Source organism: Macrotis lagotis, chromosome X (genome assembly GCF_037893015.1).
Source record: "Macrotis lagotis isolate mMagLag1 chromosome X, bilby.v1.9.chrom.fasta, whole genome shotgun sequence".
Classification (NCBI taxonomy): domain Eukaryota; kingdom Metazoa; phylum Chordata; class Mammalia; order Peramelemorphia; family Peramelidae; genus Macrotis; species Macrotis lagotis.
Genome location: NC_133666.1, coordinates 70,144,631 through 70,163,593, shown reverse-complemented (window position 1 = coordinate 70,163,593; position 18,963 = coordinate 70,144,631). Strand labels below are relative to the sequence as shown.

The window sequence follows — 18,963 nt, the reverse complement described above, 5'->3', positions numbered from 1 at the left end:
ACACCCTTGGCCTCATCCTTTACCCCTCCTCTCCTATCTCCAGTCAGTTGCTGAAGCTCTTCATCATCTATCCCAGCATCCCCTTCTCTCATCTCACACAGCTCTCACTGTAGCTACAGTGTATAAGCACCAAAACATTGCAGCAGCCTCCTATTTCTTCTCCATAAACTGCCAAAAGAATTTTCCTTGTGGATCTGACAATTTCAGCCTCTAGCAAATCTACTGACCTCCTATTCCTTCTAGGATTAAATAGAAACGTTTCTTCATTAGTTTTACAAGCTCTAACCTTTCTTGCCTTTTTTTGTTGTTCTCTTTATAAGGCACTGGAGGGGGAAGTTAAGTGACTTGCCCAAGGTCACTCAGCTAGGTAATTATTAAGTGAACTCAGGTCTTCCTAACTTCAGGACTGGTGCTCTATCCACTATGCTGCTAGCTGCCTCCATCTCTTGTTCTTCTTACTGGACATTCCTCCCCCTTCCTATATTGGGCAGTCTAGATGAATTGGTTTCTCTGTTCCTACATCTCCCATCACCATGCTTGTAATGCACTCCTTCACCTCCATCTTATTGAATCCCCTCTTCCTTCAAGTATCTCTGTCTTTGTGAAGTCTTGGCTGCCTCTCCCCTCACCAGCCAGCTACTAGTGCCCTCTCTCTATCCCTAAGCATCACCATATGTGTGTGTGTGTGTGTGTCTGTAGGTATTCTCATCATATTTCTTCTCTATATGCTTATGTTTGTCCTTGTTATTTCCCCACTAGAATACAGACCAAACTCCTTGTGAGAAGACTTGTTTGTATGCCCATAGCTGCTTGATGATTGGGTAATGAGGACAGAATTGAAACCCTTTAAGGAGCTTCTTTGCCAATAGTAACCTTGAGCAATGCTACACCTGAACCTGACACACCCATAACAAGGGCGAATGGCTAGCATTTGAGGTTTGCAAAGGGCTTCACATTGATCTCATTTTATCCTTACAACTACCACGTGAAAGAAGTACTGCTATTATTCCCATTTTGCCTATGAAGAAATTGAAGCAGACACAGGTGAAGTGACTTGCCCAGGGCCATATGGCTAGTACTCTCTGAAATTGAATTTGCAGTCAGGGCTTCCTGTATGTACCACAAAACTTTCCTATAGATTATCTAGTTCCACTCTTTCATATGGAAGTGAGGAAACAGCACAAGAAGGAAGTGATATGGCCAAGGCCATATAGTGAACCAATGGCAGTGCTTGATCCCCCCAAGGACAGAGTCAGAATCAGTGGGCAGAAACTTCAAGAGAACTGTCCAAAAATGAGCCTACATGAGGGATTGTAGTTTCCCCTTCATTCAAGGAGTTCAAGCAAAGGCTAACTGACCACTTTTCAGGCTTGTTATAGGGGAGACTCTTACTCCGGTCTAGGTAGAGAAATAACTTGGTGTGTTGGAAAGATTGCTGAATACTGAGTTACAGGAATTGGGTTGGGGACCTTCCTGCATGTTGTCTGACCTTTGGGCAAGTGACACATCTACTCTGAACCTAGGTGTCTTCCTCTGTAAAACAAGGGTGTTGGATTAAAGGATCTCCGGGTTTCTTCCCAACTCAGAGAAACTGTGAGCCAGGATCATCCTCATAGACATGTGATATTGTAGATTTGGACATACTTTTGTCATCCTTCACTACTCTGGCTCAGGATCTTCTCTCAGTGTCCTGGAGACCATTCTCAATTTCTCCTGCTAGGAGAGCACTCTGGTTGTCCTCCGTCATCTGCCATGCTCTTTTTTCTTTCATTCACTTCTTAAATAGCACCCTTTCTTCCTGTTCTTCACAGTTCTTTATTAATTACATGGTGCAGCCTGTGTACCTCCTACTATGTGCCTTCCCATTGTCTTCTTTGCCAGAAAACAACATTTGTAGAAAGTTAGCATTGAAAAGATGGTCTTTGTTTCCTGGGAGCTTGGGGTCAGTAAGGGAACTTTGCAATTTCTCCTGTTCTAATCTGGGTCTACTAATTTTCTATTGGTACTCTCTGTTCTAAGATGTGTACTGTTGGACAGATTCTACAGGGTGTCCTTTCCAAATGAATGTTGAAATCAGGACAGTTGAAATCCACTTTTCTATATCCAGAATGATCAGACCAGGTTTCAGTTCAGTCAATAAGCCAATCTCTTTTTGAGTGGTTATAGATGTCATCTAGGAGCCTCTTCTAGGAACACTGTCATAATGTCATACAAACACACACACAACACACACACACATACACACACACACACACAAACACATTTAAATGTGTATACATAGTAGCATCTGGAGAAAGCCATCTTTCCCAGAGAAGCCCTCTTCAGCATACTTGGGCCTGGTAAACCCCTTTGGTGGGCATGCATCTCCTGTTTTGAAGCTTGGTCTTATGTTGAGGCTACAAAGTTCTTGGAGAGGGTTATTTTTGTTCAATCTCGGAACGAATCTTAAATGATTTTGATTTGTGGATGGGAACCACCTCACTGTCTTGTAAAGGAAACCTGGAAGGCAACATTTTATTCTTCTGAATCAAAGACTTTTGCTTTTAGTAATTAATAGGTAATAAGCCTAATGGGTAATCTATGGCCTTTTTTTTTGCAAGGCAAACGAGGTTAAGTGGCTTGCCCAAGGCCACACAGCTAGGTAATTATTAAGTGTCTGAGACCAGATTTGAACCCAGGTACTCCTGACTCCAGGGCTGGTGCTTTATCCACTACTACCTAGCCTCCCCTATGCCACCTAGCTGCCCCTCTGCGTTGCTTTTTGAGACCTGATTGGTCCCTACTAATACAAGAAGATGACTTGAATAAAGAGTTTGTAGAGTTGACATATAATATAGCTTAGTAGTTGTTGATGTTTTTGCCATAGTTGTTGCAGTTGTTGCAACTGTGAGCATGATGGATAGAATGCTGGACTTGGGAGTCAGGAAGGTTCCTCTTCCTAAGTTCAAAATTGACCTTGGCTACCTCCTGTGGGAGTGTGGGCAAATCACTTAATCCTGTTGGCCTCAGGTTCTTCATCTATTAAATGAATTGGCAAAGCACTCTGGTATCTCTTTCAAGAAAACCCCAGATCAGGTCATGAAGAATCAGATCCAACTGAAAACAACAATATGATGTTGGTTTCATTCCCTTTTCCAGAGACCTTGCCTATTGATCCTTCATTGCTCTCACAATCCTGTCTCCTCTAAGTCGAATGTCCTTTTGGTACACTTGGTCCCCTCCAGCTGCATTTCCTATTTATTTTCTTTGGGGCCATATTATGGTAAAATGTAGTGGTTTCACTGACTTTGATGGTGAAAACCACTTGTTTCAGTATTCTTCAGCTTTTCTCTTTGTTTTATCTATTTATCCTCTTTCCCTTTTTGTCATTAATGTCTGTGGAATGACTTTACTTAGTTGGATCTCTTGTCAAGCTTTCTTTAACCTGGCCTTACCTTCCAAGTAAATAGAAATAAAACAGAGAGGAGCTTGGGGTAAAGGGTAGCTTAGGCCTCTTGCTTATACAGAAGCCAAGCTATCGATGAAAAATGAACATGGAGTCAGGTGCTGGCAGACCCTGCAGATCATTTATGGCCCAGGGAAGGCTTCATACCATCTTGGATCCTGAAGAGCTTGGAGGAAGGGGCAGTATGGGTTTTCTGCTTTCTCTTTTGCTGACACCTTCCTGAAAACAAAGCCCACAGTGCACATGTAGGCCCCTGGGGCTTTGTTCTCTTGTCTGATTTCTAGGCCTATAAATCATTGTTAAGTCAGTAGTCAGGTGGGACTCCTCCAGGCTCCTTTTGAACATCATTCATTTCCAAAATTCCATTAGGGTTGTCTATGATCTAACCCCTACATGACTCTTGCCAAAATCATTTCCTCCTTGAAGATTCCTTAAATCTCATATTTAGTGCTAGGAGTGTGGAGGTCATCTTCCTTTCCTCCTATGTGCTGTCCCTTTCCCCTCCTCCCCAATTAGAATGAAAGCTCCTGGAGAACAGGGTTTGCCTCAGTTTTTCTTAGCATAGCAGTTGGCTTAATAGATGCTTTTTCGTTCATTTGTCGTGTCCAACCGTGTCATTTTAGAAGTGTGGAAACTGAGGCTCGGGGAACTTGAATAGCTAGCTCAAAGTCTTCTGGGTATGGCAGAACCAGACTTTGAATGGAAGCCCTATGATTCTTAAACCAGCACTGGTGGGATGGATGGGTGTGGAAAAGCCAAAGTAAGTGTGAATCACAGAGTTGCTTTCTTTGAGGGGATTCAATTTCCCTTTCCTCTTAGTTGTTTGCAGTGATCAAGTGGGGAGAGGTTCTTCATGGTCCTTAGCTGTTGAAGAGGTGGAATTAAGCAATCCTAAACGTGGTACATGAGGCACAAGTGAGTCATGGCCTTAATAGGGATGGCTGCTAACAATAGGTGACATTCCAACAAGCTTTACAAATATTATCTTAATTTGAACCTCTCACAGTCCTGGGAGGGTTGATATAATTTTGCAGATAAAGAAGCTGCCTGCCCAGGGTAACATGGCTATTTGTCCCAGGTAGATTCTGAATGTGTGATTGCCCAATGCTGAGGCCAGTATTCCATCTGCTCTATCACTCTGCTTCTCACTAGAATTTGCTGCCCAGAGGCTAGCCTTAGTCTCTTTGTACCTCTATACTCTCAGTTGTTTCAGTGAAGGTTATTTTGGAACAAGACTTAACTCTATACTGCTTGAAACTTTTCTTTTCCAGAGCTTATGTTTCTGGACTTCCACAATGGTTAAGTCTAGCCACTGTGAGTTGGGCACTGGTGATACCAACTACCCAGAACCTATCTTCCTGGAGAAGGGAGCCCCTTGATGTAGACTTGAAAAAAAAAGGAGGGACTTTGACAGATGGAGTCTGTGACTAGGTGGGCTGCCCATTTCAGGTCTGGGGAATAGCATGATGAGTTGTCATAGGGTTGGGCAAGATAAGCAAAGGAAACAGAGACTACTTACCTCCATTTGACTAGATCGTAGAACACATGAAGGGGAGTAGTGGGAAATTCAGATTGATTGGAAGTCAGACTGGAACATCTTGAAATCCAGGATCATAAGTTAAGACAATTCAGGAAGCCATGGACAGTCATTGAAGGATTTGGAGGATCTGGGAAAATTATGTGGGCAACTGTGTGAAAAGTGGATTAGAGAAGGTGCATTATGATGGCACAAAGCCCAGTTTTTTAGCAATTGGGTTAAAAATCACAAAATCACTTGAGAGTTGGAAGGGGAGCTCAGCCAGCCAGCTATTTAGAGAGGGCAACTTAGACCAAAGTCACAAATTGGGTTATAGATTTAGAACTTGAAGGATCTCAGAGGTCAGTCCATCTTGCTCATTTTCTAGAGCAGGACATTTAGACCAGAAAGGGTAAATGACCTGGGATTTGAGCCCAGGTCTTCTAAACTTCAAATTCTGGATTATGCCTTTTTAGATACAGAATTTATATAAACAATTGGCAATTCTGACTGGTAACTCAAGCAAGAGGTTGGGGAGGGTGGTGAGTAGGAGCTTCAGCCCACAAACCATTGGCATCCCTATCTGACCTGGTTAGCAGCCACCCTTCACAGATGCTGCTTTTGACTGCATGGGGTGGGTGAGGCAGGATGCTCAAGCTCTGTGTGGACAATGGGGAGGTCCTGGATTGCTGGCTTCCCCTAGGGAGGCTTGCCAGCCCTTTTGAATACCTTCCTGACTTCCATGGAGTGGGGAGTTTTGTAGTGAGAGACCTGAGATTTGTTCTTCCTAACACAGCAGTAGTTTTGCTTTGATTTTTCACTTCTTGTCAGTAAATAAGTGGATCTATTGCCCAGTTGGTGATGTGGGTTATACCAGCCCAGGGCCTGAAATGAATCCCCATTGCCATCTGACCATAATACTCTACCTCTTGTCCTGTGGTTGCTTTCCCCAAATAGAATGAAAGAAATAAAGAACTGGAGGCAATTTTTAATTTTTCAAGTTTTGAAAGTCATTTCCTTATATCTGGGCCTCAGTTTCCTACTCTATAAAATTGAGGGATTTGGTTCTCTTCCAGCTTTGAATCTATTAGTGAGAGTCTGAGCATCCTAGAATAGGACAGGGAACATCTAGTCTACAGACTGTATAAGGCCTATGGTCTGGCACTACCACAGCAACTCCAGGCGGGACTTGAAATTCAATAAATCTAGAAGCTTTTTAGAGGTGAACTTGATTAAATATTTGACCAAATATAGCAGGCAAATGATGTAATAAGTATCCACATGACCCTTGGCAGAAAAAAGGTTCCCCAACCCTGATTTGAAATCAGAGGAGGTCAGTTCAGATCCAGGCTTTGTCATTTATTTTAGCTGTGTGACCTTGGGCAAATGCCTTCCCCTTTTATGGTCTCAGTTTCCTCATATGTAAAATGAATGCCCCCTGAGTGACTTTGAAGTTCTTAATCCATGATTTTACTGCCTTGCCACATAGGATACTTGATTATTCAATTGGGCACATCATTATGGGCAGTTCCTTCCTCTTCTGTGCCTACTGCCAACAACAACACAAAGAAAAAAACCAAACCTTTCCAAAATTGGTGTTCCAAAATTTGAGTTATAGTTTCAGGGAGGGTCAATAGGTATATCTTTCTCAGGAGGGATTTGTGCTCAGGATGTATGGAAGGCAAGTGCCAGGTCTTTTTTAATTGCTATATTGTTAGCCAGGCCAAACCCTGTCATTAGGGATGACTTCATAGCCAAACCATTCCTCCTGGGTGACGCCCTGAAGTTGTACCCACTTGTCTGCCATATCCTTTCCTGAAAAGTAAACAAACACACTTTCTGTTTGCATTGGAACTTTTCTCTTATTTCTATGTCTTTTTCCTTCTCCTGTCTGCAAGTTGTTTGGGAAGGAGTTCTTTAGTGGCTATGTGTGGGTGTGTGTACCCCATTTATAGAGGATCAGAATACTTGTGCCTCTTGGTGTAGCAGGGTTCTTGGTGTGGCTCGTAGTTTGAGAGCAGAGATGATGACTACCTCCCTGGGTTCCTAGATATACAGCTGGAAAGAATCTCAGAGACCTTTGGGTACAAACCCCTGGTCTCACAGAAGAGGGAATGACTTGGTCCAGGTCACCCCGCCCAGAAGTCCAGTCTCTTGCTGATCTTTTGCCTTTCCCCATCTATGTATGTATACACACTTTTGTTTTGCTTCCTGCCATCCTCTCACTTGCTCTTCCCATCAGGTAGATGCAGGTAGGTAGGTTGTACCATGAGGAGACCTTTCTCTTCACTGACCAAGCTGTTGCTGACCCTGCTATATGTAGTTTCCATCCGTTCTCTCCCTCAAGGTTTACAGCCATCCTTGGGGGGGGGGGTCAATGTGATCATTAGTATTGCTTTCCCATTTTACAGGGAGGAATCTGAGGTGGAGAGAGATTCTGACTTGGCCAGGGACATCCAATACTACAGAGTTTAGACAAGGCTTGGAAGACAGATCCTCCATAGCCCAATGAGAGGAGTCTGGATTTGTAGCCAGAGGCCTTGAGTTCCAATCTTAACCCTGCTGCTTACTGTTCATGTGACTGGAGCCTAGTCCCATCCCTCTCTCAGGGCCTCTGAACTTGGAACTGACTTGCTGAGTTATTTGGGTGTTGTCTTAAGATCTGTGCTCTGCTGTATCTACTATCACCACCCTGCATCTTGGTAAAGTGGGAAGAACAAGAACTTGGAATCAAGATGATCTTGGGTTCGAATCCTACCTCAGACACTTCCTAATTGTGGAGCAAGTAGACAAGGCAGAGGATCATAGATAAGAGCTAGAAGGGTCCTTAGAGGCCATTAAATCCAATCTCCTTATTTTCTAGCTGAGGAAAAAACTGAAGCCCACAGACATTAAGTTACTTGCCTAGCTGGAGGCAGTTAGGTGGCATAATGGATAGAGAGCTAGGTCTGGAGTCAGGAAATCATGCCTCAAATATTTCCTAGCTGTGTGTTTCTGGGCAAGTCAATTAATCTCTGCCTCATTTTCCTCACCTATGAAATGGAGCTAATAACAGCACCTACTTCCCAGGGTTCTTTCTTGCCCAGGCTCACACAGCTTGCAAGGGTTTGAGACCAGATTTGAACCCAGGTCTTCCTGATTCTCAGGCTAACACTGTCTTTGCTATTCCAACTGCCTTTGTCACCTGAGTAACAGAGATAGTAATTACCGGGAGACAGTTATGACAGAATGTTTATTAAAACCAATCTCACCTAAGGTTCTTATTTTGGGCTCAGGAGTTAGAAGGTCTGGGTTCGAGTCCCAATCTTGGTGCTCAGTAGCAACCTGTGTGTTCCCCCTTCCTCTCCACCCCCATCCATGGGATCCTCAGGGCTCCCTTGCTCCCTGGGACTTTGTTGGGAATGAAGTGTTAGAGCAAGACAAAAGCACAGTTACTGTGGTGATGGATTTGGGGATTTATTTGTTTTTTTTTTTCCTGGGGAAAAAAATAGAATTTGTTCAGTGTTTCCCCCCAATAGCGACTCTGGGATGTATTTAGGAGTAAGAGATACAATTGTGGCTCCCAGTTTGGTTGGAAGAGCTTGAGGCAGTACTGTGGCTGGAAGGAAAGGGGGGCCTACTATGTGCAAGCCCCCTCATAGTTGGGGAGGGCTACCTAGTGGGATGGGGTCAGAAATGAGCCCCTCTCACTTAATGTATCTTTCTTTATCTTGCAGGTTTTAGGATTACCCTGAAGGCTCAACCACCTGGTGCTCATCTATTTCTGGAGCAAAAAGGTAAGTAAAGGGAAGAACCTGGGGTTGTCATCTTTCTGATGTGGATTTTAGTAGCTGAGTCCCAAAGATGCTGTGTAAGATATCTATGGTCACATAGTTTTTATTTTTAATATCAGAGGCAGGTTTTGAGGCCTGCTTCTGAGACCTGCAGCCTGTTTATTATAATAACAGCTGCTGTTATTTAAGTAGCTGTTATGCCTCTCTGGGTTGGGGGCTTTCTCTAAGCCTTTGTTACACCTCTTGGAGCTCCTTGAAGGGAGGGGCTTCCTGGTTGGGTTTTTTTTTTTTTGTTTTGTTTTGTTTTTTTGGTTTTTGCAAGGCAATGGGCTTAAGTGACTTGGCCCGAGGTCACACAACTAGGCAATTATTAAATGTCTGAGACCACATTTGAACTCAGGTCCTCCTGACTATGCTCTATCCACTGCGCCATCTAGCTGCCCCCTGGCTTTTTCTTTGTAGCCCTCTCATTTATTCCTGAAGTCCACCTCTAGATAGGGAGCACTTCCTCCACAGGCACCAACTGACCCAAGTAGGGCCTCAAGGGATGGATGGAGCCTTCAATCTACATTCAGGTTGGCTTGCCCTCAGTACAGTTGGGTATTACAGGCCAAATTGTCTCAAATAGGAGAGAACAGTGGGCTCTTAGTCTCATTGGAGTTAGGGTTATGATGTTAGATGTTATGATGACCACTTAGGATGTTTGCAGTGGAGGTGGGCTAGGGCAGAGCTAAGCACAATGGATATGGATTTGGAAGAGTAGAAGACATTGTCCAAGCAGGTACCAGGCTCCCACCTTACACTTTGAACATCTTTATCTTAATAGTGACTTACTTCTAATGCAAATTTTAGCTAGCTGACAGGTTAGTTGACATTCCTGAAAACATGCCCTGTCTTCTAGTTGTCACACTGGTGAGGGCGTTTGGAATGCTAATGCCATTTTCAGATGGATGCAAGGGCCAGAATGAGGAAAGTACACTCTTATCAGTTCTCAGCATCCCTGGAAGGAAAGGAACAGGCCTGTAGTTATCCAACTTTGACCTACAGAGGATACCCCTGCTGCACACTGGGAGCTACACAGCAGTGGTAGAAGGCCTTTTGGGCTTAGACCCATATAGATTCAAAGCTGAAAGGGATAGGAGGGAGGGGGAAGATGATTGACTTAGGAAACAAAAAAAAAACCTCACATTATTCAGATTGTGAATTAAATTTATGTTTATTTTGTCCAATGTTTTCCAGTTCCTTTTTCTTCTGGTTAGTGGCAAGTTTGACCCCTCTGAACTAGGTCAACCACCCCTTGAATTTTACAGCTTCAGAAACCAGTGACTAAGGGATTTAAGGGTCATGCAGGAGGGGCTAGCAGGGCTCCCTGGACCCCTAAGGTCCTGCTCTTTTGACTGCCCCCTGGTTTTGCATTCTGGTTGAACAAATCTTGTTTGTACATCTGCTCTCTCCCCCATCAGCCTGGGAACACTTTGGTTTGTCTGCCTTTCTTTGTGACCGCCCCCCCATCATAGTGCCTGGCACTTCCCCAAGGCCCTCTGGAACCATGTTAATTTAAATTAGCTCAACTCTTTAAAGAACAGGTTTCCATCTCAGTTTTATTTCTGGTATCACAGGACCCCTTCCCCCACTGATCATGACATAGTGGTAAGGCCTTGAAGGAAGAAGCCCAGTGTGTTGGGGGGGGGGGGGTGGAGAAGAAGGACTGGGAGGCTTCTCACTGCATTCCAAAGCCAATGAGCAATGACTTGTATATTGTCAGCCCTTTCCCCACCCCACCTCCATTAGTAAGCCATTGAGAGTTGGCAGTTGGTTTTTATAAAGGGAATATTTTGAGGGTGAACAATACAATTGAATATGGCTCAATGGAACAAATGAGATCATAATACATGAGTCACTCTGGCACTCTGGAAGATTAGGAGTTAGTGCTTACCTCTACTTCCTGGCATTGCTGGGTACCTCTGGCCTGCCTATTGTTTTTAGCCAATGAATGCTGGCCTTTCCCTTGGCTTCTCAGGGGAGTTGTGGAATGCTGTCTTGGCCCCTTAATATGTGAAACTCCACAGCCCCCATTGGCATCCTCGTCTTTGTGAAGACAAGGACCTTTCACCCTTGTGGAGGTGTTCACATTTTGCCATCAGATCCCAACTGTGTATGAGAGAGAGCTAGAGAGTGTGCTTCATCTGGGGGCACTTGAGAGGCAAATTGATAGAAGCTGACCAAGGTGCTAGGGGAAGGAGACACTGATAAACACAGAAAATCCCTGCCTTCAAAGACTACCATTTGGTATGGCTACTATAGCCTAGAAAAATTTTCTGCTGTTCAGTTATTTCTGTTGTGTCTTTCTCTCTGTGATCCTATTTGGGATTTTCTTGGCAAAGATATTGGAGCGGTTTGTCTTTGCCTTCTCCAGCTCATTTGACCGATGAGGAAACTTAGGAAAACTGAGGATGACTTGTCCCAGGGTTGGAAGCTGGTAAATATCTGAGGTCTGATTTGAACTCAGTAAGATGAGTCTTCCTGGGGGCAGCTAGGTGGCGCAATGGATAGAGTACCGGCCCTGGAGTCAGGAGTCCCTGAGTTCAAATCCAACCTCAGACACTTAATAATGACCTGGCTGTGTGGCCTTGGGCAAGCCACTTAACTCCATTTGCCTTGCAAAAAAAAGCCTAAAAAAAATGAGTCTTCCTGAGCCTATGCCTGGGCCTGGTGTTTTCTCCATTGTGCCACCTAGTTGCCCCCTTTGGCAGATACAGATACATCGGAAAGGTGATTGGTATATATTCCAGCCGTGGCACCATGCCTTGCCCAGAGCAATAAACAGCACTTTAGGTTTACACAGTGTTTTCCTTCCTGTGAGGTTTTCCCCATTTTCTGAGAGGAGGCTTGCTCAGAATCACCTCAGTAAAGGTTGGCACTAGGCTGGAGGAGAGCCAGTTTTGTCCTGCAGTTTTCCCCTCTTTACATGATGCCACTTTTTGTCTCACCAGATGTTAATGGGCTCTGTGAAGGCCTTATAGAGCACCCTGAAAATGTGCTCTGAGAGAGAGCCAATGATTAATCTGACCTCTGACCCCTACCAACTTCAAAATCCTGAGCAAGTCACTTCCCTTTTGGGATAACAATCCTTGCAAAAACATCGTCTCAGGTTTTGGGGACAGAGCTGCTTTCCAGACCTCTACTGTTATAGGAATGTGAGTGGCTAACTTTAGCCAGTGATAAAAACAAAGCAAACCCAAGCCAACAAACCACTCATTAGGGAACTTTGTGATTTCTGCAGATTCTTCCTTGGTTGATGAGATGGCGAGTTCCACGCAACAGATTTCCAAAGATGAGCTTGAAGAACTGAGGGAGGCCTTTGCAAAAGTTGGTAAGTCATTCTGGGAAATAAGTTTCACTAGAGACACAACTGGGCATCTCTTCTTCTCGAGACAACTTGACTGGAAATGGAAGGAACAAAGGTTTTATGTAAGCAAGTTGGGCAGCATTGGCTCTGACTTCAGTCACCACTCACCCACCATAGCTGCTGTTTCTGCCACCTTACAGAGCCACCCTCTTAGTTTACTCCTTGACCACCTCTTGCTGGGCTATTGCAGTTGACTTCTAGGCAGCCTCCTTGCCTCCATTTTCTCCTTTTCCCCAACTGCCAGATTGATCCTGCCTGCTAAGAGCCAGGTTCCTATTTTCCCTTATTTCACTTCTCTAGGCAGCTTAGCTAGTATGATAGCATCTCTCTCCCAGGGACATAGAGTACCTACCATCTGGACTGGACTATTTACTTTATGCTTATCTCATTTGATTCTCACAATAACCCTGCAAAGTCAATGCCATTATAATCATCATTTTACACCTAAGGAAACTGAGGCAAAGCATTTCAATTATTTGTCCAGGGTCATGCAGCTAGTCTTCCTGATTCCAGCTCTGAGCTATGAATACTGTGGTTCCCCAGCTGCCTTAAAGCAATGTATACAGTGAACTTTCCCTTGGCTGTGGATTTTAAATGAAAGCATTATATAAATTCTGGTATTTAAATTCCCAAAGTCTTGAATGATTCCCTATGACCTCTAGATCCTTGGGTAAACATGGACACACTGATGTCTCTGCTTCTAGTCTTCAGTAATAGTGACATCCCTTGCAAAGAAAGACCAGTAGACCATGGTTGAATTATTCTAGCTCTTTGCTCTTAATTTGGAGTCTTAGGATATTTTTTGGCCAAATGATTAGCTTAGCATCAGGTTCCATTCTGGGAGATTCTGGAACTCCATTTGGCTGAAGGCTTACCCACTGAGGCTCCTCATCTTGAACTGTTATGGAAAGATAACAGAGAAGTACTGAGTTGCAAGACAGCCTTTCATCCTTTCCTCATTCTCTTACCCATCAAAATGGTTTATGGGTCACAGTGACTATTCACCTCTTCCTCTCCCAGCATCCTTAGAGGCTGATCTCTTTGGTCTTCCTCCACTGAAAGGGAGAGAACCTCTTCATTGTATCTCAGGAAGCAGATGGTGGCTGGAAGGCTAACAATGATCACAGTGGCTATTTCTCTGGCACCCTAATGGTCTGCCAAGTGTTTTGCATACATTATTTAATTTGAGTCTCATAACAACCCTGTGAAGCAGGGGCTGTTGTTATGCCTACTTTTATAGATGAGAAAACCAAGGCTCAGAGGTTAAGTGACTCAAAGTCATCTGGCTGTTAGGTTGGTAGAGCAAGGACGAAATGTATGAAATATTCATTTTCTTTCATCACAACGGCCTCAAGGACAGAAATGTGCCTTCCCTATCATCTTCAGCCTTTGGAGACTCCAGGAAATGGGGCTTAAGGAAAACCTTTGTAACTCTTAAGGTTGATTGAGAACTTGTGAAGCCTGCCACAAGTGCCATCTCTGGAGAGATTTTGTAAATAAAACAGTGAGTCAGAGCCCAAGGATCTACCTGCCTGACCCTGTTAGAGTGGTCACTCTTGGAGGGCCCAGAATTAGGAAACTTTAGTTGACTGAACAAACTTGGGTTCTCACCTCTTGGGGACTGCTTGGAACTCCTAAGGCTCCTTCTGTCTGTCAATGGAAAATGAGGGAGTTAGACCAAATAGTTTCTTGACATCCTGGACATCATTAAATTATGGCTCACACTAGACTTTATTCTACATTTTTCTTTTATTGGGAACTCAGGTCCTCGCCTCTTGTCTAGCCCCAGAGGAAGCACTCTTGATTTAACTACAAGGCAGTTAAACATTCTTAGAACTTAGCCTAGGCTGGTCTAGAGGAGCTCTGTCAGCTGGGCCTTTGATAAATCTGACTAGTGGAGTCTTGAGGTTGTCAGGGGAATTGTGGACTGGGGAATGCCCTGTAACAAGGTAGCCAGCCCTTGGCACAACTTGAAGGATTTGGTCCTGTCCTTGCAGCAGGTACTTCTCGCCTCATTCTAGGGGGTCTTCTTGGTGGCTCCAGGGAGGTTGGGCAGGGGTCAGAGGAGAATGGGGGACCTTCATTTAGAGAAAACTTCTCAAGGTTCAAAACTCAGAGAACATTTTTTATTCTCCAGAGGTAGGGAAAAACAGGATAGGAAGTAGAAATGGCTTTCCTCCCTTTCCTTTATGAAAAAAAGAGTGTACTTTTTGTTCTTCCTTTTCCTTCATTTTCTTCACTAGGATGGGTACGGCATTGAACAAAAATCTCAGTGTGAGATAAAAACTATTTTTATTGCCTAGTAATAATAGATCGTGTTCAGTTGATTAACCAACCTAACTTGGGTGTCCTGTTTTAAAATTTTAAATATCCATATTATCAATGGAATTTGCTTAGTTTCTAATGGAAAGAGAAGGGCCTGGGGTTGACTCCCTGTCCCATCCCTTACTTTCTCTGTAGTTATTTTACTGCTCTGGGCCTCACTTTCTTTCTTTGAAAAATGGAGGGGGCAACTTCTGGTGCCAAGATGGCAGAAAGAACCTTCTGAAGCCCTCCCATATTTCCCTCCAAATAATTAGAAAACTACCTCAGAATTGATCTAGGAGCAGGGAAGCAATGTACCAGTGGGGCAGGGAGAGTCTTGTCTCCTTGGATTGAGAAAGGGAGCAAGGTCCAAAAGCAAAAAGCCAACCTCACAGCAGGGGGCACTCTACCAGCTTAAGTCCCCCCCACAAGTGAGTTGTCTGGGTAGCACAGTCAGGCCCCACAACCCAGTGCAGGAGACATAGAATTTGGAACTCAAAGCTGGTTTTAAAAATGGGGGGGGGGTGGATTGTACTAGAAAACATCTAAAGTTCCCTCTGTTTCTAAATCAGTTCTGCTTCATCTTATTGTAGAATGTTCTCATACTTTGTCATTCATTCCCCATTAGCTCTGATGGCATTCCTCAGGCTATTAGCCCATTTTGCCATTGGAGTCTCTGTATTTATTAGGCCTTGGGATTGAAGGTTTGCACCAATTTTATGAGCCCGGGGGAAAACTGAACAATCTTTTCTCTTGCCACCCTCCAGCTCTGTTTCTATTGGTCTCTCAATAGTCCCATCAATTATCCTTGGCATTTGGACTGGACCCAGGATCTCATTGGTCTAGTCAACTTTAGCAAAGGAAATTGACCTCCATCAATGCAAATGGGCAATTGGGCTACAACTTGAAATTAAAGTTTTGCCTCTTGAATTCAAGGACTTTGGGAGACTGGCACTTTCTCCCTGCTTTCCTTCCTACAAAATGGCAGTGAGTACACTGTGATGCTGGCAACCTAAATAAGACGAATACTTCTTTGGAAAATGTTCATTTGGGGATAAGCCAGTTTGTGTTTCTACTGAAATTTGACAGTGCTGTGAAAGAGACTTGGACCTCGGTTTCCTAAACAAGTAAAACAAAAGGGTGGGAGTAGATGGTCCCTAAGGAGCTTTCTGGCATTGACAACACATCTTAAATAACGTCTTACCCATCACATTGTATAGAGAAATCAGCATACTCAATCCTTTTTTTAAAGATTTTATTTATTTTGAGTTTTACAATTTCCCCCAATCTTCCTTCCCCCCGCCCAGAAGGCAGTCTGCTGGTCTTTACAATGTTCCCATGGTATAAACTGATCTAAGTTGAATATGATGAGAGAGAAATCATATCCTCAAGGAAGAAAAATAAAGTATAAGAGATAGCAAGATTACATAATAAGATAATGGGTTTTTTTTCTAAATTAAATTGTTTAAACTCCATGATTCTTTCTGTGGATACAGGTGGTATTCTCCATTGCAGATACCCCAAAATTGTCCCTGGTTGTTGCTCTGATGGAATGAGCAAGTCCATCAAGGTTGGTCATCACTCCCATGTTCCTGCTCATCTCACTCAGCATCAGTTCATGCAAATCCTTCCAGGCTTCCCTGAATTCCCATCCCTCCTGGTTTCTAATAGAACAGTAGTTTTCCATGACATACATAGACCACAGTTTGTTAAGCCATTCCCTAATTGAAGGACATTTACTTAATTTCCAATTCTTTGCCACCACAAACAGGGCTGCTATGAATATTTAAATACAAGTGATGTTTTTACCCTTCTTCATTATCTCTTCAGGGTATAGACCCAGTAGTGATATTGCTGGGTCAAAGGGTATGCACATTTTTGTTGTCCTTTGGGCGTAATTCCAAATTACTCTCCAGAAAGATTGGATGAGTTCACAGCTCCACCAACAATGTATTAGTGGCCCAGATTTCCCACATCCCTTCCAACGTTGATCATTGTCCTTTCTGGTCATATTGGCCAGTCTGAGAGGTGTGAGGTGGTACCTCAGAGATGCTTTAATTTTCATTTCTCTAATAAGTAATGATTTAGAGCAACTTTTCATATGACTATGCATTGCTTTGATCTCCTCATCTGTAAATTGCCTTTGCATATCTTTTGACCATCTGTCAATTGGGGAATGGCTTGTTTTTTTGAAAATTTGACTCAGTTCTCTGTATATTTTAGAAATGAGTCCTTTGTCAGAAATACATAGTTGTAAAAATTGTTTGCCAATTTACTACATTTCTTTTGATCTTGGTTACAGTGGCTTTGTCTGTGCAAAAGCTTTTTAATGTAATGTATTCAAAATTATCCAGTTTGGAAGATGGTGACAAGAAAGGATCGAGTCTTAGGCGCTCTCTGATAAAACTTCTAAACTAAGGGCTCTAACTAAACTTTCGAGAGACAGAACCCACAAAGGGACCCAGAGAGGCAGTTCTCCTACTCAAGGTAACCTGGAAAAGAGCGGAAAGGCTCTGCTCCCCATGGCCGGAGGGACTGCCCGCCAGAGGGAAAGAACTTCAGCCTCCCAGAGGCAGCCCCAGGGCACTGGGAGTCCCAGCTCACAGCAGCAGGGGAGTCTCCTGAGCTACACACTGGGGAGCACCAGGCACAAAGTAGGGGAACAGCAGGGGACCTCTGCCAGAGTGAGCACATGGAGCCCAGCCCTCAGGGCACACAGTGAGCAGCTTGGCCTTTGGCAGCCCAGATCCAGGAACAGAAGCAGGCAGCCTGTAAGCAGGAGCCTCCAGGGCATGAGCCCATTGAGCTAAGGGAGGGGAGTGAAGAGAGACTGCAGAGCTCTGTCCTCTGTCCCTGGAACAGGACCCTGGGGCTCTGAACACATTCAGATCCTGATCCCAGTCTAGGCCCCCCCCATAGAACATCAGGGCCCCCCTACCTCAGGCCCGTGGCAGATGGGAGCACATATGGTTATTCACAGACCAGGAGGGAGGACAGAACCTCACACACTGAGACCCTTGTGGGAGTGCCCCAAAAGCTCAGGAAGCACCCCCAAAACAGGCTTAGGCTGGGAAAATGAGCAAGCAGAGGAAAAAGAGGAACAACACCATTGAGAAATACATTATCTATGAGCCCAAGAAGGATCAATATACTCAGTCTGAAGATGAGTAAACACGAGCTCCTACATCTAAAGACTCCCAGAAAAACAGAAACTGGGACCAGGCTATGACAGAGCTCGAAAAGACTTTGAAAATCAAATGAGGGAGTTGGAAGAAAAAACTGGGAAAAGAAATGAGAGAGATGCAGGAAAAATATGAAAATGAAATCAGCAGCTTTGTCAAGGAAATCCAAAAAAATGCTGAAGAAAATAGCATGCTAAAAGCCAGCTTAGGTCAAATGGATAAAACAGTTTAAAAAGTTATTGAGGAGAAGAATGCTTTAAAAAGCAAAATTGGCCAGATGGAAAAAGAGATAAGAAAACTCTCTGAGGAGAACTAATACTTCAGACAAATAATAGATTTCAGGGAGATTGATTAATTTACCAGAAATCAGGAATCAATACTTCAAAACCAAAAAAAATGAACAATTAGAAGAAAATGTGAAATATCTCATTGAAAAAATAACTGATATGGAAAAAAGACTTAGGAAAGATAATTTAAAAATTATTGGAATACCTGAAAGTCATGATCAGGAAAAGAGCCTTGACATCATTTTCAAAGAATTACTACAGGAAAATTGCCCTGATTATTCTAGAAGCAGAGGGCAAAATAGAAATGGAGAGAATCTACCGATCCCCCCGAGAAAGAAATCCCAAAAAACCAACCCCTAGGAATATTATAGCCAAGTTCCAGAACTCCCAAGTCAAAGAGAAAATATTACAAGCAGCCAGAAGGACACAGTTCAAATATCATGGAGCTGCAATCAGGATCACACAGGACTTAGCAGCAACTACATTGGAAGCTCGTAGGGCTTGGAATATAATATACCAGAAGGAAAAAGAGCTTAGAATGCAGCCAAGAATCAACTACCCAGCAAGGCTGAATGTCCTCTACCAGGGAAAAACATGGACTTTCAATGAACCAGGGGAATTTCAAATGTTCCTGTTGGAATGGCCAGAGCTGAACAGAAGGTTTGATTTTCAGATGCAGGACTCAGGTGAAGTATGGAGATTGGAGGAGAGGGGGAAAATATGAGGAACTTAATCATAATGAACTGCATGTATTCCTGCATAGAAAAATGACACTGATAATACTCATATGAACCTTCTCAGCTAATAGAGCAGGTAGAGTGAGCTTTTATAGTTGAAGCACAGGAGAAAGCTGAATTCGAAGATAAAATATGGTGTAAAAATGGAGTCAATAGAAAAAAGGGACATGGAATGGGAGAAAGAAAAAGGAGAGGGGCAATAGCCCAAGATATTTCAAATAATAAGATTTTTCTTTATTACAATGAGCTATTGCAATGACATGGAAGGGGAGAGGAAAGGAGGAATGACGGAACCTTTGCTCTCATCAGA

General features: G+C 43.5%; 1 protein-coding gene across 3 annotated transcripts in view; it reads left to right on the top strand.

The window, feature by feature from the left end:
• PLS3 (plastin 3) overlaps window positions 1-18,963 on the top strand; it is a 116,193-nt gene that overhangs the window by 57,825 nt on the left and 39,405 nt on the right. For all 3 annotated transcript variants that reach the window (XM_074203545.1, XM_074203544.1, XM_074203543.1), the window contains 2 exons: window positions 8,678-8,737; window positions 12,018-12,107. In XM_074203545.1, coding sequence (XP_074059646.1) covers window positions 12,038-12,107 — 70 coding nt within the window. In that variant the 5' untranslated portion in view covers window positions 8,678-8,737; window positions 12,018-12,037. The remainder of the gene's footprint in view (window positions 1-8,677; window positions 8,738-12,017; window positions 12,108-18,963) is intronic.